At 58.4% G+C, this 22,232-nt stretch overlaps 1 protein-coding gene across 1 annotated transcript; it reads right to left on the minus strand.

The window, feature by feature from the left end:
* Positions 1-7,281: 7,281 nt before the first annotated feature.
* Positions 7,282-21,766, minus strand: PRRX2 (paired related homeobox 2). Its single transcript, XM_026049437.1, has 4 exons — positions 21,529-21,766; positions 8,926-9,110; positions 8,495-8,673; positions 7,282-7,776 (listed from the first exon to the last, which is right to left on the minus strand). The coding sequence occupies exons 1-4, from the start codon at positions 21,764-21,766 to the stop codon at positions 7,641-7,643; spliced, it is 738 nt and encodes a 245-aa protein (XP_025905222.1). The 3' UTR covers positions 7,282-7,640.
* Positions 21,767-22,232: the final 466 nt, after the last annotated feature.

Below are 22,232 nucleotides of genomic sequence, written 5' to 3' on the forward strand. Positions count from 1 at the left end.
GCCTCAGACTTCATGCTTGGGTCAGGTTTGGAGCCGAGGGCTCTGCYTTCTCCTAGGGGAAGCAGGGTCCTGGTGCCAAAAGTCAGGAATACTGCAAGCTCAGCAGTTTGCTTTTGGCTACTTCTCAACAGATATCTGTATAATTCCCCTTTTAACAAGTATTTTTTTTTTCTTTTCCCTCCTCATATGGTCAACAAGGTCGCAAACTCCTGTATATTTCTCTGCTGCTGCATATGCATCCTGGTGGCAGGAAGCAAATATTCCCAATAAAAACAAATTATTGTACGCACATACATCCTTCCGTGGGGAGCAGCTGGGCAGCAGCTGGGGCCAGTCCCAGCCTTGCACGAGGCTGCAAAGTGCTTAGCTAAACCCCGGGACTCCSCAAAGAATCAAAACTTCCCTCTAGGCCCACGTGCCCATCGGAGAAGCTCTTTTCCAGGTGTGTGTGACCTTCCAGGTGTGCTGATCCCTCCAATTTAGCAGAGTTGGGAAGCGAGGCTTGTCAAGCAGCTGTTCTTGGCTTTGCTTCCCAGAGCAGCAGCTTGTCAGGTTTGGAGTTGACCTAACTCATTCCCATCCCAGTTCCCTCAAAACTGTTGGCAGGAGGTGTTTTGCTTGGAAGAAGTGCTCTTTGAGCCTCGCCTGGCCAGGAAGCTCTTCCCTGCAGAGCCAGGATGGTGCTTAAACCGCGAGGGCTGGAGAAGTACAGGTGAGACCTGGTTGCTCCCCTTCCTGCACTTGCACATTACTGTGGAGCCTCTCACRTTTTCAGGGTTGTCAGGCACCTCATTTTTCCCGTGGAACCTTCATTTCCCTGTTTTCCCCCTAATTTCTGAAAGCCTCTGGGTTTGGGAGGTGCTGCCCCATCCCTGTTAGCTGATCAGGATGGGTGGCTCTATGGCAGACTTCCCCCTCGAGGCCTTTCTGCTTGCAAGTAACAAAGGCAGCACCTTTATAAAGTGGACTCTCTCCAGGACACGTTCCTGTGTTCAGAGGTGAACCTTGGATTGGGGCTTGGGGAGGCCAAGAAAGAAACTGGGCTCCAAAAAAGCCCTTCCCACAGAGGTGCCGGCTCCTTGAGTCTCCTTGAAACTCCCTGCTCGGTGCCTGGGGCTCAAGCCCCGCTTGGGGAGGCTGAGATTACATGCAAAGCTGTTTTCTCCTCTTTCTTTCCTTTTTTAATTTTTTTTTTTATTAAAAAAATAAACCCTGCTGTCCTGGCTGCAGGGAAAAGCTTGGGAATGTGAACTCTCCCGGCTCCAGAAAAACAAACAGAAAAAGCCCACAAGGCAAACTCCAGAGAGGCCGGAGCACTGGGTTGTTTTGAGATGTTTTGGAGGTCCGTGGGAGGCGGGAGGGAGCCGGATGCTTCGCCGGGCTGCCCGGTTGCTCCCGAGCGGAATGGGGAGCTCCCCAAAACAAAACGGGTCGGGGTATCCCCTGGAGAGTGGGGTCGGGCAGCAGAGCTGGCACCCGGGACGTGGCAGGAGCGGTGGGTGATGGAGCGGGGTGTCCATCCTCCTCCTGATTGGAGTTTGGGATCATCCACCAGCGCATGCCAAGCTCCTCCTCTGCAGAAAGAGGGATCCAAAGGAGCCGGGCGTTCCCGTGCCGGAGCGGCAGCRTCCCGTGCGCTGGGCTGCGCTGTGGCTCTTGTCCTTGTCCCACTGCCTTTGTGCAGCTGCCTCTTGGTGCACCCCCAAATAACCCACAGCCTGGCGGGGCGCCAGGCTCCTGATCCATAGGGAGGCTCCCTCGGAGCAGGGACGGCCTCCAGCCTTCGCACGGCTGACGTTGGCACCTGGAAAGCCTCATCCTTTGGGCTCTTCCCTACGTGGAGCCAGACCGGGATGTGCCCCGTTTGCAACGGGCTCCTCTGCCCGGCAGTGACAGGGGTGCCCGGTAGTGAAGCGGCTCGACCTGGAGTGCCGGCTCGTTCCCGGTCTGCCATCCATGGGAGCTCCCGGTGCTCTGAGCCACCCCAGGGGTGAAGCGGCTCGGACTGGGGTGCCGGCTCGTTCCCGCTCCACCATCCGTGGGAGCTCCCGGTGCTCGGAGCTGTGCCAGGTCCCGGCTGCTCYGTGATGGAGCGCACGGCAGGGAGCTTCCCAGGGCAGGCAGGAGCCGCATGGAGGACTCCTGGCGTGGATTCGGAGCGGGATGACGTGCCCGGCGGTGCTGAGGGGTCCCGGCTGCCGCGGCTGGTGGCATCAGGCCTGGAGGGAGCAGCCGGGGATCCCTCAGCATCTCCGCCACCCCAGTGGCACCCGTGTCCCCGCCAAGGCCGGTGTCCCCACGGGCGCCGCGCTCCCAACGCGGTGCTGCAGCACCCTCGTGTGGCAGCGGCACTCGGGGACCCCGTCACCCTCCTGCAGCCCCCGAGCAGCCTCTTCCCGGCTGCCAGGGGTCCTTCCCCGGCACCACCCGTGATCCCTGCGCGAGACCAGCCCCCGGCTTCAGCAGGGCTCCGAGTGCGGAGGTGGATGCTGAGGGGCGCACACGGGGCCTCGCTTCCCCTCGAGATGCTCTTCCCTCTTCCCAGCCACGATCCATGTCTCCGGGTCGCAATTCCCGCTTGGCTTTAGCACCGCTACAAAGCAGTCCTTGCCTTCCCGCTCCTTCCCAGGCCATCACGGAGCGCGGCACCACGGTCATACCTAGGACCAAGCTGCTTCCCATAGACTTCCCTTCTCGACAGGTCTTCTCCTTCTGGGATGTGAAGCAGCAAGGAGCAAAATACTAATTGCAGTGTGGAGATGCTGATTGCTACCTGAGCCTGGAGCCTGGGGTGGGCAGGACAGGAGGTCCCCACGTTCCTCTCCTATGTGCACCCGTTTCTGCAGCATCCAAGAGCAGAGGGACCCTCAGGGCCYGGGGTCTTCCCTTTGCCACTAGAGGGAGAGGACTTGGTGACACCGAGGAAGGGTGTTTTAACCGCTAGATGTCTGTCTAAGTCATCCTGGAGGGGAAAATCCAGCCTGGCATCCTCGCGCATCCCGGCTCACTGGAAAATGTGAGCTCTGTTTTGTCTCGCTGCCGTGGCTGATGACAATACGGAATTGCTTTCGTTAAAAAAAAAAAATCGCAGGGGCAAATTTCAACTTTTCATCGGCCGCGAAGCCGCGTGCRGCTCCGGGGCTGCGGGAGCAGAAGCGAGGAAAGGGGGTGCCGGAAAGTCCTCCCGGCAGCTGCGATCTGCCATTTGGGAGTCAGCTGTGCCGAGAGCAAATGTTGCAGGGAAGGAAACACGATTTGCAAACAACGTCCCCGCAAGCAGGGCCGCGCGTGCGGATGGACGCCAGCTCTCCCTCGGGAAGCTCCCGGCCGCTTCTGGTGGATGAGCCCCTGACAGACCACTTCACAGGAGGGAAAACATCCCTCTGTGCTGGAAAAACCAAAGGAAGCGGCGCGGGGCCTTTGAGCTCTGCTGCCTTTGCATCCTCCTGGCCACAAATCGCTCCCCGTGGAGCGCAGACCCTGCTAGGTGGGTTGCAGCCCCCTCTACCTGCCCGTCCTCTGCTTTGCAGAGCCCTGGGATGTCCTGCACGGAGACCTGGCAGCCCTGCGTTGAAGCCCACCGATCCCTCTGGAGCTGAAGCTTGGACAGGTCAGGCAGGAAATAAGGGATGYATTTCCAATCCAAGCTAATGAGTCACTGGAGGGATCTGCCCTGGGATCTGCAAACCCTTTGCTTCCAAGGGACCCCTGTCAGGGCGGGATGTCCTCCAGAGAGGTGCTCTGTGTTGGCCACGTGCTGGGGACTTGGGTGACATCCCCTGCCTGAGGTGAGCCACGAGGCTGGGCCAGCGACCGTCACAATCTAYGTGTAATTTGCTAATGAATTGTGAATTAATAAGTGATTGCAAAGCATGAGTGTTAGCAGTGGTTAAGCTGCTGGTGTGAGGGGACTGCAGCTTGTCAAGCAGCCCAGGGTGGCTCTGGGGACCTTCTCTTGCGCGCCCCGATTTCCTGGTTGCTTTCACGTTGCAGAAGGCTGGTCTGTGATGGGGACCCTTGGGTGGCCGCACGAACAGCAAGAGAAACGGGGCCCTGAAGCCAAGTGCCGTGCCGAAATCTTCCCGCTGTTCTTTGGCCTCGGGGCTGCCGCTGTCCGCAGGGCTGCCCGCCTGGCACTTGGAGACCACAGGGAACACTGGGGCTGCACCAGGACCATTCGTGCTCCCTTCAAGGTCTTTTCAGTGCATCCGTGCTTCATTTTCCTGCCTTTGAGGAAGAAGAGGGACAGAGACAAATTCTGTCCACGAATAGCTAGAAGTGAAGGAATTTCTCTTTTTTTCTTTAATGTTTGGAGGTTTGGCACTGGGCAGCTCTGGACAACGGGAATGTGATCACAGAGGGATGTGCTGCCTTGGCACCTCTTAGTTCCCCGGCAGCGGCGAGGAGCAATGGAAAAAGGAGGAAGGCCCRAGGAGCAAGGCACATACAGGACATCCTTTGGCAACACGAGCCCTCCCGGCTTCTGGAAATCAGCAGGACGGCAATTTTCTGCACACGCATTTGAATTGCTGCCATTTCTCACTGGCACTGAGATCCACCCCCCGGTAACTCTCGAACCCTCTTTGAATCCACTTTATGTCTTTGATCTCYGCAACATCCTGGATCCGTGGGTTTCAGCCTGTAGCCGTGCTGCAGGTTTCCACGGCACTTGTCAGGACACTTTCTGCCCTCTTTTCCCATCTTTCCCTCATAATTCCGGCCGCTTGCTCCGCTGTTTGACAGCTCCTGAGCTCTGCAGCAGCCCAGTTCCCCCATGTGCTTCTCTGCACCTCTCAACCTTGCGTTTCCTCTGCCGTTTTATAGCTCAAACTCCACGAGGTCCCCGAGATCTTTATGGGCAGTGTTGGCTTTGGCCACCCTGGGCTATTTGGGGTCATTTTGGCCTGGCCACCCTGTCCCTTTTGCCATGACCGAATGCCCTGTGCCCATGTGGGCTTCGTGCCTGGGAAGCTCTCGCCAATCTATCAGCTGATCCGCTGCGTCTATCCTAATGTTTATTACTGTTTAATTAGTTATTCCTGCAGAATCCAACTTTCCACCCCGTTTCCCAACAGGTTTGTGTTTGGAGGGACCTGGAGGATAAAACCTCTGTGGTGCCCAACTACCAAGGGTGCTTTGGTCCSCCTTCCGAACCCCAAGGAGATGCTCCAGGTGGGCAAGTGGATCCCTGGCGCTGGCACCGGAGCTGGCGTGCAAACCTGGGCAYGTAGCATTGCCCACCATGAGCTCCCTGGATTGCAATGGAGAAGTTGGGAATGGTGGGAAGGCTTTCCCGTTGCAGGAATGCTGGCGCGGGGCAGGTTGCGAGCGSCGGAGCTCCCTTCGGACAGGGGTGAAGGCCACGTCCCCATCACGTGCGCAGACACGTTCTTACTCAGTAAAATATTTATTTCTCCATTATTTCACAAGAGTTGTTTTTTTTACAAAAAAAAAAAAATTACAAAATTTCCAAAACATAGACATGCAGAAAAAAAAAAAAAAATCCACTGTAGATCTTGTTACAAGTAATTGCAATGTACAAATAAAAAAGGAGAGAGGGAGCGAGCTTAGATTACAAAACTGCCTCCCTCCTGCTCTCCTTCCATGGGTGCAGTTTGTGTCCCGGCTCCGTGAGCCTCTGGCACTGATGGACTCTCTGGGACRAGTTGCCAAGAGCCCGGCGAAGGAGAGGCCCTAAGCTCAGGCGTGAATGTTTTCAAATATATATATACATATAGATATTTAGTGAAGAAATATTTATTCCCTGCTTTTTTTTTTAAGGTTTACAGAAGTGGCATCTGCAAACTATTAAATGGGTTTATTTTCATTAATGCTCTCAAAGAGGCAGCGACATTTATATCCCTGTGGTTTCATCTTGTATAACGGGGGGGAAAAAAAGAGCGCTGTGCTTTCCATGGGAATAGGAAGCCCAGCATTCCCCGTCCCGCCCCAAGCGGAGTTTCTCATGGAGAGGGTTTGGATGTGCGGCGGCTCGGCCTCCTCCCCGGGCTGCCGCGTTGGCTGCATCTCGCTGCGGTGCTCCGGGCTCCTTATGGTTCCCCTCGGCTCCCTGTTGCYGTCCGGGGTTGCAATAAGGGTGAGGGATGCCGGGTGGGTGTCTAAGGAGGCTTTTCTACCTCGATTGTGTTGCCCCTTGGAGAGGAGGGCTCTGCTCCCGACCCTGGTGGGCTTGCGGCATCCCTGAGAGACCAACGCTTGGGGTTCGCTGTCTCTGCTCAGCAAAACATCCTCCCGTTGCTGCTGAATTCCCTGCTCCGAGCGGGTGCTGCTCAGGTGAACACGACGGCTGTAGCCGCCGCACCAGGGATGGATGGAGGCCAAGAGCTCTTCTCCATGGGGACGAGTCCCAMGTGTGGGATGGCGGACAGGGCGGTGCGAGCTAAAGGAGGTTGTCCATGCGGTGGGAGATGCTCTCCTGAGGACTCTCGCTCCTGCTCCCTTTCCCTGGCAGGGCTGTTTAAACCTTTCCCACTGGGGCAGAGCACTGGGAGCTCCCACAGGCCCTGGGCTGGTGCCACGTGCCCACGTCCTGCCTCGCAGCCAAGAGCCCTTTCGTTCAGCTCCGTGGTGGGGAGAGGCAAGGGGGGAAACGTTCCCTTTCTGCAATAATAATAATAATACAAAAATAAATGGAGGCGCCAGCCCCAGACTCCTAAACACATCTGTGAAGCTGCCGAAGGGGAGGCTGTGCCTCCGGAAGACGAAGCCGGCTTTGCCGTTGGCACGGAGCGCGGGGAGCCGCCCACTCAGCTGAAACCAACAGCTTTTTCCAATTTTCTCTTTCCCTGGGACAGTTCAATGACCTGGGGCTCTGCAGAATCGCTGGCAAATTCATGGGCCCGGAGCCAGGGGGGCTGTTTGGAACATTACGGTCCCCCTGCCGTGATGGCTCACAGGCTTGGAGCGCTTGGAGATGCTCCAACCATCCCCACCTCTTGGGCCCAGGTAGATCCCCATCGTTTCAACTCATGCTGACACGGGCAGCTCCTAAACAGCGTGCAGGAGGACAAYGAGGACGTATCCTTGCACCGTTGTCTTGCACAAGTCTCTGGTGAGCGTTGCACTCGGCGGTGCACAACTAGGCGAGCGCGTGGATCACCCTTGGCCAGGCTATTGAGCAAAGCGAGTCCGATTGCTGAGCAGCCCAGAGGGAAGGGGGCTCTGCACAACGGCCTCATGTGTCGTGATCCTCTCACCACTGAATGTTGTCCCSGCGGGAGCAGAAGACCCAAGAACTCGTTGGCTCTCCAGGCAAGATACCCAAATTGGTCAAAACCAATGGTCCAAGATCCTCCCATGTTTGGAAGCGAATTCTTGTTAGCTTGGCAAGTCTGTTTATCCTCCAAGAGTGTGGGGGGTATGTGTGTGTATATATAGCCTTTATTATACGGATGTGCTGAAAAGCAAGTTTCTACCCAAGTTAGCTCCATATGTGTCTATAATTATGTGCCGCTTTGGACTGGGACTGGCTCTACCTTCAGAAGGGGAGAGGAGAGGAGAGGTGCTGAGACGTCGGATGAGTGGTACTTGGGTTGGGCGGGCGCTGGGTTTGTCCGAGCCCGGCACAGGAGCTCCACATTGGTATCTTGGATGAGGGCACCAGAGGGGTTCTGCCCAAGTCAGTTCACAGTTGGCACCTGGTTCTGATGCAGGCTGAACTCTTTGGCCTTGAGGCGTAGGCTGGCGATGCTGTTGGCCATGTTCACTCCTTGGGCGGGCGTCGCGGTCCCACTTGAGCTGTAGGATGGCACAGTGCTACGAGGGAGAAAGAGTGGAGAGGGATCAGATGTCGATGCCACCCATGGAGAAGCCCCAGCGCCCATGGCAGCTCTGGAGCTAAAAATCACCACCAGCTTCATTCATTTTTCGTTCGTCGGCAATCTGAGCTCCCTTGACCTTTTCCCAGGGCATATTGGCTGCTCTCTGTTAGTAGGCATCTCCCATAAGAGCAGTCAAGGTTTCAGCATTTTTATGTGAATCCATTGAATGCATGTGGGAAGCCCTCAAAAAATGCGCCAGGAGGCCCTTCCTCTGGATTTTGGACGTGCTGGCTGGACAGCCAAAGCTGGGAACCAAAGAAGGGACCTGTTCCTCTCCTGCACTGGGATGTGGGAAGGGTCARCACAACACCAAGTGAATCCCTCAGGAGGACTGTGCCCATGGTCTGAAATGCTCGGATGTAGGGAAATCTGCAGTGGGAACTTCCACAAAGCCTCTTCTGTGGTGGGCAGAGGACACAGTGGGGGGAGCAGCACTGGAAGACGTTCCAGAATCAAAGCCAGGCGGGCTTCTTGGCTGATCCCTGCTCCTTTCTAGCTCCCCTGTCTCTCTTTCAGACCCACAAAGCTGCCTGTGTCCTCACCAACAGCTCAGGGCTGTGCTCCSTTGGGAATCTCTGGCGATGGTTTCCCCCAAGGCCACGTGCCCTCCCATCCATCTTCACAGTGCAAGGCGTAGCAAAGCCTGGGTTTACCTGTACGGAGAGGTGCTCGTCCAGGAGAGATATTCTGGGGTCAGAGCGGAGGGCCGCGGGGCCATGGGCTGCTCAATGGCTGCCTCTTGGCTGTAGGATTTGAGGAGCGATGCCGATCTGTTGGCCAACATTGCCCTCTCGTTACGGCGAAACTTGGCCCTCCGGTTCTGAAACCAAACCTGGGTGGAGATGAATGTGGTTAGTGCGAGTGGACACAGAAAGGGGTGGTGTGGGTTGGAGGGATGTCCCCATGTCCCTCCTGCCAACCCTGACTTGGGTCCCATTGGAATAAGGGAGGGGACGGTTCCTGCTCTTGTTCCTCTTGTTCCTGCTCTTGTTCCTTGTGTTCCTGCTCTTGTTCCTTGTTCCTGCTCTTGCATGGAGGCAAGAGGCAGAGGGTTTTGTCTTCTCCCACACAGACCTTTGCTCACCTGGACTCGCGCCTCGCTGAGGTTGACCCTCCTCGCCAGCTCCTCTCGCACGAAGGCGTCGGGGTAGTGCGTCCTCTCAAAGACTCTCTCCAGAGCCTGGAGCTGGCTGCTGTTGAACGTGGTGCGGTTCCTCCTCTGCTTCTTCTTCCTCTTGGTGGCCCCGCGGCTTGGGCTCAGGCTCTCACCTGAGGAAGTCATAAAAGAGGCAGCTCATGAATCAGATCTGTGTGTGAACCTGCTCYACACAGCGGCCTCGGCTCAGCAAGGCCAGGTTGACCTTCCTTGGCAAGACTCAGGGATTTGCTCAGATAACAGCAGTACTGCCTGCTCATACGTGTAGTTTTACAGGGAGCAAGATACGTAGAACCGTATGGATTCTGCCTATAAGAATCAAAACCTACTGAGGGAGGTTAAGATCAAAATGTGCCAAAATTGAAGAGATTTTGGTGCCTGATTAAGCCCACCCAGGAGTGTGATTTTGAAGCCCAGCCTTTCTAGATTGGGTTGGGGCAAAGCAGCGCTTCCACAGGGGTCTGTCTCAAGCTTGGCTCTTCCTAAGGGTTTAGGCTGAGTTTTCTTTTGGGCGGCAAAAGAAGTTGAAAGCCAAAAGGTCCTTGAGATGTTGGTTAAAGCTCTCAAACCCCAGCAGTTCCTGGAATTCTGACTGCGGCAAGTCTGTGCAAGGTGATACGGGACTAGGACTGGGCAGTTRCTCATAAAAGATGTCTTCATAGGTAGGAACCAAGGCTACCATGTTTCTTGGAGATCATGGGCCCATGTTGGCCATGCTTTGTTGGCCCATGGAAACATGAAGCTGAGGGCATAGTCTGTCTTCTCACTGTTGATCTTGTGCTTTCAGCCTGAGATTAATCCGGTCTTTGTCACTAATATTATCAGATTAGGTAAATTTACGGAGTCTTCTTCTGGAATATCTAGTGAGTTGCCTGTGAAACCGTCGTGGGGAATACCTCTCGCTGGTTTTTGTCTATATGGAGACACTGCTTAATTATTCTTTCCCTTAATAAAGCATCTGGATCCAATCTGTACCTACTGGTGGGAAAGTAGTTCTTGAGATTTTTGAAATGTTAATAGGTTTGTGACTTTGCTCTGATTCATTGCAGGGTTATAGTGGGGTTTTCTGCTCTRTGTCAAAACGAGAGGCTCTGATGGCAGGAATCCCTGCATGCACTGAATAGATATCTTGGTTCTTATGAAATAGATGTGCCGCATTTTCAGATGATAGTTGAGCAAGTAACAAAATTTACTGGAAAGGATATTGGATCTCCTGCTTCAAGACACTATTGAGATGGGAGGAAACTTCAGGTTTCAAGATCTTTAGGGCGAGAAACACCTACTTGGGCCTTAATTCTGAGTTCCAGAGTCCTGAAAATGCCTCCAAAAAGTTCTCCATCAAGTCTTTATGGTCCATTTATACTACAGTGCATCACTGTCACAGGCTGTCCCATCCCATTCCAAGCCGGAAGACAGACCCAGGTACCTGCGGGCAAGTTATCCTTGGGACTAACCACCCTTCCATCAAAGTCAAGATCCTAATTTGTACCTGCAGAGTTTCTCGCACTTTCCTTTGGAAAATCTCTTGCTGGTCAATGCCAATCCCAGCACCTTGGTGCCAAACACAAGCCARGGCAGCAAAGCAGAAGAGAAACAAGGGTTAAGTTTATTTCCAGCATTGGCAGCGGGCTCATGGAAAGRGCGGATTGCTTCCCTGGCGCTGTGTAGAGCGGGGAGCGGAGCCAGAGCCTGGGCGTGYGGGGTGCCTCGAGCACCATGACCCATTAAGGGCCTGAGCGTTGGGTGGAAGGAGGCACCGGCCCCGCGGGGACCTGGCAGCCCCACCTGGGCAGGTCCCATGTCCCGTGGGATGTCCATGTCCCCCGTGTGCCATCCATGGGACCTGGGGCCATCCAKGGACCGTGTCCCATCCATGGGATCAATGGGCCCTGCATCATTTAGCCACGGTGGGGCCAAGCTGCACCGCAGAGCAAGGAGAGCATCCCAGGACTGGAAGAGTTGGCTGGGAAGAAAAGCAGATCCAACCGAGTCCCGGGGGCTCCTTCCAGCTGCTGGAGCCGGGCAGCGCTTTCCCCAACTCTCCTCTTCGTTTTCTCGATCCCTTGTTGGCCATCGGGATCCTCCTGGGCTGGATAGGGCCAAGCTGCGCTTGGGACACGGGCGCTCTTGGAGAGGGAAGGAGGCCCTGAAGGGCGCCGGGTCAGGGACACGTGCGGGTCGGAGGCTGCCCCTTCCCTGCCGAMCACAGCTGCCCTTCGCCGCGCTTCGTGCCGACGGCTCGCAAATAAAATTCCGCGGATTCCCTCCAGCCCGGCTTTCTGCAGCTCCAAATGTCCTGCCGGGCTCCGCTTTCCAGTCGCCCCTTTTAGTTAAGCTCCTTTTTTGGTCCTGTTTTTCCTTCAGCGAGCTCACGAGCCGCTGGGTTCAAATAGGAAAGTCGAGTCGCGGTTGTCCCCAAGCCTTCCGGGAACCCGAGAGTCAAACGGGAACCRTCCGTGCTGGGAATGGCCTTTGGAGCCTATTGGGCCAGCCAGGCTCCTTTGAGGGCCTCTGATTCCCCTGGGAGCTTCGTGGGGAAACTGAGGCACGGGGCTTGGATGGGGCCAGGCTGTCACCAAGGGCACCCACTGCCTCCCGCYGAACTCGGTTATAGCAACGACTTCAAGGGAGCCCTATTAAATACAAATATAATTTATAACCCCCGGTTGGGTTCCTCCCAATTTACAATCCAGCCACGGGGCTTTGTCCACGAGCGATGGCTCCTCTCACCCACCCAGATTTGGCTTGAAGGAACCAGGAGCACCCTCGCTAAGCCTGGCCTGGGCTCTTCATCGCATCCCCCTGCCTAGAAACCCTTTTTTTGTGTGTTTTTCCTCCCCATCTCCAATGGTTTCCTGCCCCATTCGCAAAGGTGACGGACCCGGTGCGGCTCCGTCGCGACCGTGGGGACCTCGCCGAGCGCGAATCCAGGTCGCTTTTCCACCTCTTSCCCTTTTTTTCCCCCTGTTCCTAGCGCTTTTCCATAGGAAGCGCTCACTGGGTTTGCCACRGCAGGGCTCAGGGCGGCTCGTGGAGGCCGAGGGCGGTAAATGGGCRATTTTCACTCCATTCCCACTGAGGCTCCGCGTTGGACAAACCCCGCGGACAAGCCCTGGCCCTTCCCCATCCCSGCGGCCCCACGGCCGGAGCACCCAGCTGCTTCCCTGCCTCCCACCCGGGGATGGATCCCTTTCAGATGGATCATCCCTGCATCCCTTTTGGATGGATCCTGCAACAAGCCAGGGCCAATTCCCTTCCACCCTGCCTCCTTTTCCACCGCAGACCCCACAGGTTTTGCCATTAAATCCTTTCACACGTTCCAGTTCTATGGGAGCCAAGGACCTTTTAAGCTCTGCATTTTTCACCCCTCCGTCCCTGCTAGCCAAACGATCGACTCTTCTGCACAAACTACTTCCCTTCTCCTGCAACAGCAGTTTCTTTTTCCTCTTCTTCTTCTTCTCGGGTATAATTTAAGGGTTGGAATAGCCTGGAGGGAATTAGCTGTAAATTCTTCCTAAGACAAATAAATTCAGCCCTCTAAGTTCCTACGGTTTTTTTTCAGACTGTTGAGAGACGTTTTGGGTTTGTTTTACTTGAAATAATGATCACGGCGTATCTGACCCTCGGGCTGCGGCCAGCTCCTAACCAAATAAATAGCTTTTATTAATTAAGGTTTATCCTTCGCAAATAAAACCCCAATTTGATCTCGGCCGGCTGAATTAGCAAAAATAAACAACTGGTTCTCGGGGCACTTGATGTGGATTTAACAAATTAACACTGGGCCTTCATCAGGGAAGCCGCAGGGTGGCGGGGGCCTTTTACAGCCAAGAAATCCCTTGGAAAAACAATGTCTTTCGCTTCTCCCATGGCCGCTCTCGGGAAACATGTGGGCTCCCTTCATCCCTTCCCTTTCCCAGGGGAACGCGGGCGCTCCGGCACTGACGTCCATGAGAGCTTCGTGTGCACCGCTTAACGGATCGTGCGGCCGGGAGGAAGCGTTTCCCTTCGGATCGATGCAACCGACGGTGTTTTCCACATTGCGGGTTTTCCCAGCGGCTCCTTTATCCAATCCGGGAAAGCACCGGAGCGCAGGGTTGTGTTAAGCTGGTTACACCCGTCCCGTGCTCATCCCGTTGCCTGGCCCGCCGCGAGCTTCGGAGCAAGGGGAAAAATGCACCGAAAGAGGCCAGGGAGGCAGCGCGGAGGCTCGGGATGGAGAGAGGCCGGGGGGCTCCAAATGTGCTGAGTCCTAAGGAAACTTCCCCGGCTCGCGCGGCGCGCATGGGAAATTTAAGAGCGGGGCAGGTCTCTGCTACTGGAGACACGTTACGGAGAAATGTTTCCGAGGAGGTTTCACCTCATTAATTGTGAAAAAGCTGAAACGCTGACACGTTTTCCGTAACGCAGCCGGAGCCGCCGGCTGCTCCGGGCTCTGGATCTGTCCCCGCATCCTGCCCTGCATCCCGTCCCCACATGCCATCACTGCATCCAAATCCCATATCCTGTCCTACATCCCAGCCCATCCCTGTTCCCGCATCCCATCCCATCCCTTATCCTAGTCCGCATCCTCACATCCCATCCTCACAGGGATCTAACCCACAAGTTGCTCCCGGCTGCTCTTCAGATTTGCCAAGGCACCAGGCTCTGATCCTGCCTCTTTTCCCCCAAATCCCGCTCCGAGCAGGATGCCACAAGGAAAGGCAGTTGCAGAGATGCTCGGGGCTGCCTTAAGATCCGGCGCCAAAACCCCAGGGACGTCGCGAGGCCACCGCTGTTGACACCAGGTACCACCAGGCACCTTTACACCCCAAACGCTCCTCAAAATCCCRGGCATTTCGGGCCATGCTGGATTTTGCCCCTCTCGTCCGCAGAGGGGGAACGTGGGGCTCCAGATGGGTCGGGAATGGGGCTCCAGACCGGCCAGGAATGGGGCTCTGGATGGGCCGGGAATGGAGCTTTGGCACAGGCGGCGTTCAGGGCACTAATTGCAGCGACGTTCCCTGCGGGAAGAGGGACAGCAGGGGATGCTCCCAGGGAGGAGAGGGGCACGGGGGTGCCGGGGGGAGCATCCCTGGCTTGTTGCTCCCACTTCCAGCGCCGTTCGCCCGCACTCCCTCCGCCAGCATTCCCGGCATTCCCGTCCTTCCCGCGGTGCCCGGTCGCCGGGACGCGGCGCAGGGGGGCGGCCTGGGGGTCCCTGCCAAGCCCCCGCTCCAAAAAGCCGAGGTGGTTTCATGGAATTTAACAAAAGCCCCGAGCGAGGCAGCCCCGTTGGCATCTGGCTCTGCAACCCAACACCGGCGCGCCAGGTCCACGCGCTGCCCTAATTGCATTAGGGTCATTGCCAAGGCGCGGGGAGGAGCCCCCCAACCCGCTCCTTCCCCCCCCGTTTCCCCCTTTTTCGGGGGTCCCCATGCCCGGGGGGAGATGCCACCGGATCCCGGATCCTCAGCGGGGGTCCCAGGGGGCTGCGGCCCCCGGGAGGCTCCCGCCCGAGACCCCGCGGGCGCCCGGGCGCTGCGGATAAGCCTCGCCGGCAAGCGGGATTGTTGTCCTTCAGTCTGGTTTTCATTTGAGGTCGGTGGCCCCCCGCCAAATTTATTGTAAAACATTCATTTTAATAAGTGGCTCGTATCTTTTTTTTTTTTTTTTTTTTTTTTTTTCTTTTTTTTTTTTTTTTCTTTTTTTTGGGGGGGAGGCAGGGGCGGGCGCTTTAGCCCACATCATTTAACYATTTCTGCGCTAGGACGGAGCTCTGCTCTGCTCCTGCATCGTCCCCATCGCTGGGGGCTCTCCCGTCCCCCAGGACCTTTCCCCGCAGGGGAAGTTCTTGCCCYAAATTCCTTGTTTTTCCTGCATCAACAGTGGTTGCTCTGGGGCTTTTCCCAGCCCGCAGGAGACACCACTGGCCTGTCCCACCCCTGTGGCCACGGGTATCCCACAGGCTCCATCCCCAAGCCTGGCCATGCGTTCGTGGGGCTGGTGCTTGGGATGGGGACATCGGAATCTCCCGGCTGCTTCTTTACAAATCCCAAAGGATTTCCGACCCAATCGATAAACGTGCCGAGTTCCAACAGCCGTGCAAAGTGCTTTGCAAAGGGACCACGCKTGGGAGCTTAATTTTGACGTTTGCTTTACATTGCTTAAACCCCTCACACTGCTGGCAGTGCCTCAGTTTCTTCTAATTTAAACAAAGCCAGTCATTTTTTTTTTCTTTAATTTAAAACTCCCCCTGGGGTATTTACAACCCCCACATTACAGCCATGTGGCCGGTCCACCCTGCAGACCCCGAAGGGCAGACGCGAGCGTGCGGGCTGCTGCAGGGGCATCTATCCCTGTGCCCACACTGGGGGTGCCACGGGTGCCCCCATGCCCCAGCCGGGTTTGCTCCCAGGTGCTGGGTGAGCTTTTGGGGTGTCTCAGGGTGTTTCTGGTGTGGGGTAGGGGATGCACGAAGCTCCCAAAGCTGCAAAGCCCTGAGCAGCTCAGGGTGCAACACGGTTCCTGTCGCACTGCGATGCCCTGCATGGCTCCAGTCACCACGCAATTCCCTCCTTGTCCTACTGCAATGCCTTACGTGGTGCCATTGACCCTGCTCCATCAGTGCCCCATGTCACTGTGGGTTCTATATGTCCCCTCGAGCAATGTCCCCAACACCCTGCACAGCCTCAGATGCAGTGCAGTGCACCCCTATGGCAGGTGTGCTGTCCTGTATGACTTGGGGTGCAATGCACCTCCTTATTGCAATACACTCCCTTTATTTAAATACACTCCCTATTGCAATGCACCTCCTATAGCACCCCTTATTGCAGTGCACCTCCCTATTGCAATGCACCTCATTATTGTAATGCGCCCCTCATTGCAATGCAACCCCATTATTGCAATGCACCCCCTTATTACAATGCACCCCTCTATTTCAATGCACCTCGTTATTGCACTGTGCCCCTCCATTGCAATGTAGCCCCCTTATTGCAACTCACCCCTTAATGCAATGCACCCCCTTATTGCAATCCACCCCTTAATGCAAAGCACCCCTTATTGCAATGTGCCCCCCTATTTCAATGCACCTTGTTATTGTGCCTCTCCATTGCAATGCACTCCATTATTGCAATCCACCCCCTTATTGCAATGCACTCTTTAATGCAATGCACCCCTTAATGTGATGCACTCCCTTATTGCAATGCACCCCTTAATCCTTATTGCAATGCACCCCATTATTGCAATACACCCCTTAATGCAATGCACTCCTTAAGGCAATGTGCTCTCTTATTGCAATGCACCCCCTTATTGCAAAGCACCCCCTTATTGCAACCCCCCCACAGAGCCCGGGCACAACACCGCGCAGGCGGCAGCGCTGCCCRCTCCAGAGGCCCCTGTCCTTCCAGCTCTGCCCCTGGAATACTCCGAGCTCCAGCTGGGCTTTTCCCTGCCAGAGGTGCCATGTGCTCCCCCGGCCGCCCTGCCATGTGCGCTCCAGTTTCCTTGCGTGTGAAGGCTGCAGCCGCTCGGATTCAGTGGCTGGAAAGGATGGCGCCTGCACACATCTGGTTCGGAGCGCGAGGCTGGCGCCGGGCTTAGCCGCAGTCTCCATCCAGAGACGCACAGACTTTAATAGACTCATACAATTCGTCCTGATCTATCGCTGCAGCCGCAGCTGAAAAGCCGCTTTATTATGCGCGCTCCAAAGGGGGAAAAGAAGGAGGGAAGCGCGGAGCCGGGGGGGAGGCTGGCGCTGCCGCGCGGCGGGGACACGGAGCCGGCCCCGCCGCCCTCCCCGGCGCCTCGCGAAGCCGCCGCTGAATTAGCACCTCGGGCCCCGGAATTAGCACCACGGGGCGGCCGCGCGGACCCCCCTCCGGCCACGTCCTGCGGCCGCGCCGGGGGTCCCGCCGTGTCCCCCAGCCCGGGCGCCCCCCGGGAGGAGCATCGCGGTGCCCCGAAGGACTGCAGGGGGACGGGCGGGGTGTCGCTGGGGGTCGCTTGGTTGGTGGGAATCTGGGGGTGCAGGGTGAAAAACGAGGCGCTCCCGCACACCCTGTAGCATGGGCATCTGAAAACCCAAGTCATGCCCATTTTTCAATCCTTTTTTTCTTRTTTTTTCCCCCTTTTCATCAAGAGCCTCTTTTTTGGCCTCCCTGGCCCCAGGCAGGGTCCTGCTCTGGGGTCCATCACCCCGACTCTGCCCAGGGCTCCCCCCTTCCTCCCTATTCCTGGGTGCTTCTCCTTGCTGGGAAAACCCATCTATCCCCCTCGGGCACCTTAAAGGATGCTCAAGGCCACGGGATGCGGCTGAGGAGCCGGGTACCRATCCGGACCCAGTCCCTCTGGCTCCGGGTGCTCCCAGGGCTGCTGGCTGAGCCTGACAGGGGGCAATGGCCCCTTTCCCAGGGGAATCCAGCCCCGGAGCTCGGCCTCGTGCCCAAGGGGGTTCAGATGAGCAGCCTCGAAGCCCTAAATCATCTCATCGGGCTCCCCGCTGCWGACACACGCCCAGGCGCTCTTAAAATGCTGATTCGCGGAAATTCACCCCTCTTGGCTGCGCCGAGCCGAAATTTCATATTTTTCCTGTGAATCAGCCCCGTTCCTTGAAATAACAGCCCAAAAGCGGAGGGGAATGCTCTTCCCCTGCGCCATTCCCGCTCGGCCGCAGGCACAGCCGCCCCGGGCGGGATGGAGGGATGGACGAGGTGACGCCGCCGGGTCCCGTCACCGCGGTGCCCTCCCGGGCTCGGTGGCCATTTGGGATGTGGCCTCAAGGAGGCTTCCCGAGGGCACCGGGAAAATCCACGTGGACACATGGGATCTGCGTGATGGGATGTGCATCAAGAGACGCCTTCTGTCCCCTCTACCCACAGCCTTTCCCAGTCGGAAAGCAGCATCCGTGCCCAACGAGCCCCCAAAAACCTGGGGAGCAACAGCATGGGCTGGGGGAGCAGTGTTGTTTTTTCCCTTTTTCCCCTCTCTCGGGAGGCAAACCCCTCTGCGGCTGCTGGAGCCGGCAGCACGAGTCCCTCCTGCCTCCGGTGCCCGGGGCCCTTGCGGAGYGCGGGAAGGGGCCGGAGCAGCCGGGGGGGTACGGGGGTGCCGGATTGTCCGGGCTCGGCCACGCACAGCCAACCAGAGGCTGTCCGGGATGGAAACCCCAATGCTCCAGGCGGATGCTCTGGGGATACTCTGGGGRTGCTCCCGTGATACTCCCAGGATGCTCCAGGGATATTCCGGGGATGCTCCAGGGATTCTCCCTGCACGCGCGGGGCTGCCAGCATCCCCCATGGGCACAAGCTGGGCCGGGACACAAGGTCCCCTCCGCTCCCTCCACTTGCTGCTGCCCCCCTGGCACCTGGCGGAGGGGACAAGGCTGCCCTAGCGCGGGTGGCAGGGGAGCCCCACGAGCCACACGTCCCCATCACGGAGAACRGGCCCAGGGAGCTGCCCTTGCAAAGGGGACACCCGGCGATGCCGCCTATCCCGTGCCCAGGTGCTGGTGTCACCCTGGGAGCATCCGGGTGCTTTGTGCCTGTCCCGTCCCCAGCCCAGAGCAGCCCCACAAGTGGCCACAGAGCCCCATGGGGACAGAAAGTGGCTCCTGATGGATGTTCGTCCCAAAGCACCATCGGAGCCGGTGCCTCTCCCATCCCCAAGCGGCACYGGAGCGAGTTCGTGGCACACGGAGCCACCAGCCCCAGCCTGCTGGCTGAAATTACCCTCCTGCTTTATCATCTTGAGAACATTAGGGGCTGTTGTTAACAGATGTTTCGCGTTACTCGTTATTTGTTAGTCTAATGAAAGGAGGTGAACAAGCTTTCAAGACCTCAGAAGTTGCGCGGAAGGTCTGAGCGGGGCGGCTGCCGCGCGGGGACGGGGATGGAGATGGAGATGGAGATGGGGACGGGGAAGGGGAAGGGGACACTGTCCCCACGGCCGTCCGTCTTGCGGCGTTTCCTCCTCGTGGGTCTTTGGGTGTCCCGGGCGGCCTCTCCRGGGCAGGACAGGAGCGGGCAGGACTCCAGCATCCCGGGAGAGAGGGATGGGGGGACAGGTCTGATCCCCAGGGCACCCAGCGGGCGGGTGAAGGTGGCCAGGGGCCCGATCCTGCTCAGCAGATCCCCCTCCACATCTGCAGGGATTGGGGACCTGAATGTCCTCCCGCTGGGACATGGGGACACCCCTCCCTGTGGGGACACGCAGAGGGATTCRGGGGCAAAGGAGCAAACAGGCTGCGGGAGATGCTCAGGTAACGGGGCTCATTTGCACGGGTAATAAACCCCTTTGCCAGCAACCAGCGGCGCTCGAAACCTGCATCTGGTGGGGGAAAAAACTGCTGGTGAAGAGGAAAAATGAAAGACAACACCAGGGGCCTGTTCCACTTTAGGATGCCCATAAAAGATAACGTTACCAGTAAAAGTTCCCTTGCTGTCATCGCACCGAGGCTGGAAACGTCTCAGATGGGGAGCCCAAGGCTGCTGCTCGCCCGGGCAGGGCGCAGCTGGAGCTCCTGCCTCCCCTTCTCCGCTCGGGATGAGCCCATATTTGCCTGCTCCGAGCTTTTCTCTCCCTGTCTCCCTGTCTGGCTTCCCAYCAGCTGCTTTTGGCTCCTGTTGTCCAGGTATTGGCCTGTCCAACTGGGATCACTGGGAGAAATGCTTCCTCTCAGAGAGTGGCTGGTTGGAGCATCCCCAGTGCTGTCCGGCTCCATCCCCATCCCATGTCCTTATGGAAACAGGTTCCAGCAGGAAGCATCCGCCATGGGGCAATGGTGCTGGGAGCAGCAGGGTGATGCAGGCTGGGATGGATGGATTTTTGGGGTGAAAAGGGGGCTTGTAGGGATCAAGCAGCCCCCATGCCGCTCACTCCAGCATTCACATCCCGCCTTGAGTCCCCTCTGAGCCGCTTGGGGGAACAGCAGGAGTTGGGSAGGGGTATTCTCTGCCTCTTTGCAAGCAGCCCTGGGGCACACGGTCCCCTCACATGGTCCCAACACCAGCAGAAACCCCCTGCCACTGTCCCCGAAGGGGRTCTGAGAATCACAACCAAAGCCCAAGAGAAAGGGTGGGAGAGTGGAAAACAACACCAAAAATACCAGATTTCATCCCAGAAACGGGTGCCTGACCTTGGTGCCTCCAGCCCCAAGCAAAGGGCAGGGCCAGGGGGTTGCTCCGTGGGGAGAGGGAATGGGACGCGGGCACGAAGAAGGGTCCGTGCCCGGTCCTCCAGGATCCTTCACCCTCTGTCTCCCTCCGGATGCCGTCCCTCTAAGTGACACCYGGCTCTGGGAACCTCCCAGGGCTCCGGGGCTGCTTCTCGGGGACCCTCTGAGTCCCCTGAGCCCCAGGGCCTCCAGAGCCACATGCAGAGTGACGGAGCCGGCAGCACCAAGCCCGATCACGGAGCAGCGGAACCGGCAGAGGGGAGCGCGGCACAGAGAGCCCCGCGGGCGGCGGAGCAGCGCAYGGAGCAGCGCACGGAGCAGCGTGGAGCGGGTCGCTCATCCCGGCGGGGATCACGTATCCCAGCCCAACTGCACATCCCAACAGGGATCACATATCCCAGCCCAACTGCACATCCCAGGGTGGGTCACACATCCCAATCACAGCAGTGGGACCACCCCAGGCAGGAGGTTCTGTTCTGTTAAAGGACGGTCCAGCCGTGCCCAGAGTGTCCCGAACTCCCGTCTCTTACGTCCCTTTTCCATCCCCACGCCGGTGCCCGCGGGAAGTGMGAGGGCTCATCCCGGGGCAGGACGGGGCTGCTCCCGGCTCCCAAATGGGCACCGGCGGCCAAAGCGGCTCCTCTGGCCCGGCTCCGTCCCACGGGGAGCGCACGGACAGCGGCCCGGCTCCGTCCCCGCTGTCCCGGCTCCGTCCCGCCCGCCCGGGTCGCTCCCGGCGGCCGCGGAGCTGAGTACGGCCGGTGCCGGGAGGGGACCCGCTCGGTCCCGGTTCCCTCGTCCCGGCGGGCGCCTCCGAGCCCGCGGAGCCTGGGACCCCGAGGCCGCCCCTCGCCCGACGTCCCCGGTCCTGGCAGGAACCCTGTCCCCGTCCCTCCGGTGCGGGGTCCCTGTCCCTTTCCCTCCGGTGCGGGACCGTGTCCCCTGCCGCGACCGTGGCGGCTTGCGATGATCCTGCGGCGCCGGTGCCAACCCGGGCCGGGGGGGCGGATCCGCGCCCCCTCCTCATCGCTTCCTCAGATCCCAAGAGGGCCGGCGGCTCCGGCACCCTTGGGTGCCACGCAAGAAAGGGGGATGGTGGCCGGGCCCCCGCGGCTGCTCCCGGGCTGCATTGGGGATGACTCAAAATACTCCCGGGAGAGTCGCAGCCGGGAAACAGCGGGGACAGGAGCGGGGGGGTCCATGGTGCTCCAGCCCCCCTAGTCCTGGGTGTCCCCGGCCCCCCGATGCRGAGCCTGGTGCTGTGTCCGCCGTGCTCGGCGCCCGTCTGCAGGGCGGGGTGGGGGGACACCCCAAATCGAGATGCAGGGTTTGGGGGGGTGACCCCATCCCCAGGGCTGGGGAGCGGGGCCCGCGGGACTCACCGTCCTGGGGCGCTGCCTCGCTGCCGCTGCTGCCTCCCGACGGCTCCGGCACGGCCTTGCCGGCGGGCGGGGGGCCGCCGGGGGGGGTCCCGTTCATGCCGGCCGCCACCTCCTCCAGGTCGAGGAGGTGGCTCACGCTGAAGTTTTTCCGGCTTTGGGCATTTTCGGGCGGCTCCGGGCCGCGCGCGGCGCTGGGGGCGAACGCCTTGTCCATGGCGAAGGCTGGCGCCGAGTCCATGGCTCCCCCCCCAGCCCGCAGCCCACCCCGAGGTGCCGGGCGGCTCCCCGGGCTCCTTCTCCACCCCCTCAAATAATAATAATTAAGAAGAAAAAAAAAAGAGGAAAATACTAAAAAAAAAGAATCTCGGCTGCCCCGCGAGCCCGGCTCCCTCCCCAGCCCCCGTTCCGCCTTGTGCTGACGTCTGGGGAAAAAAAAAAAAACCACGCTCCCAGCCCAAACTTTCTTCCCCTGCTCTTTGCTTGGAGCTCTTCAAACAAACGCCCCTGCTCGGAGCGGAGCGGGGCGGCCCCTCGCCCCCCGGCCCGGCGACCTGCCCCCTGCCAGGGGCCGGCACCGGCACCGCGGCGCAAAAACCCGCCGGGGGGCACCAGAGAAGGGGAAAAAAACGCTTTTCTTCTTCTTCTTCTTTTTTTTTTTTTTTTTTTTTTTACGCCTTCCCTATATCCCCCCCCTTCACCCCGCT

Source organism: Nothoprocta perdicaria, unplaced genomic scaffold (genome assembly GCF_003342845.1).
Source record: "Nothoprocta perdicaria isolate Ctin4 unplaced genomic scaffold, notPer1 scaffold_6, whole genome shotgun sequence".
Taxonomy (NCBI): domain Eukaryota; kingdom Metazoa; phylum Chordata; class Aves; order Tinamiformes; family Tinamidae; genus Nothoprocta; species Nothoprocta perdicaria.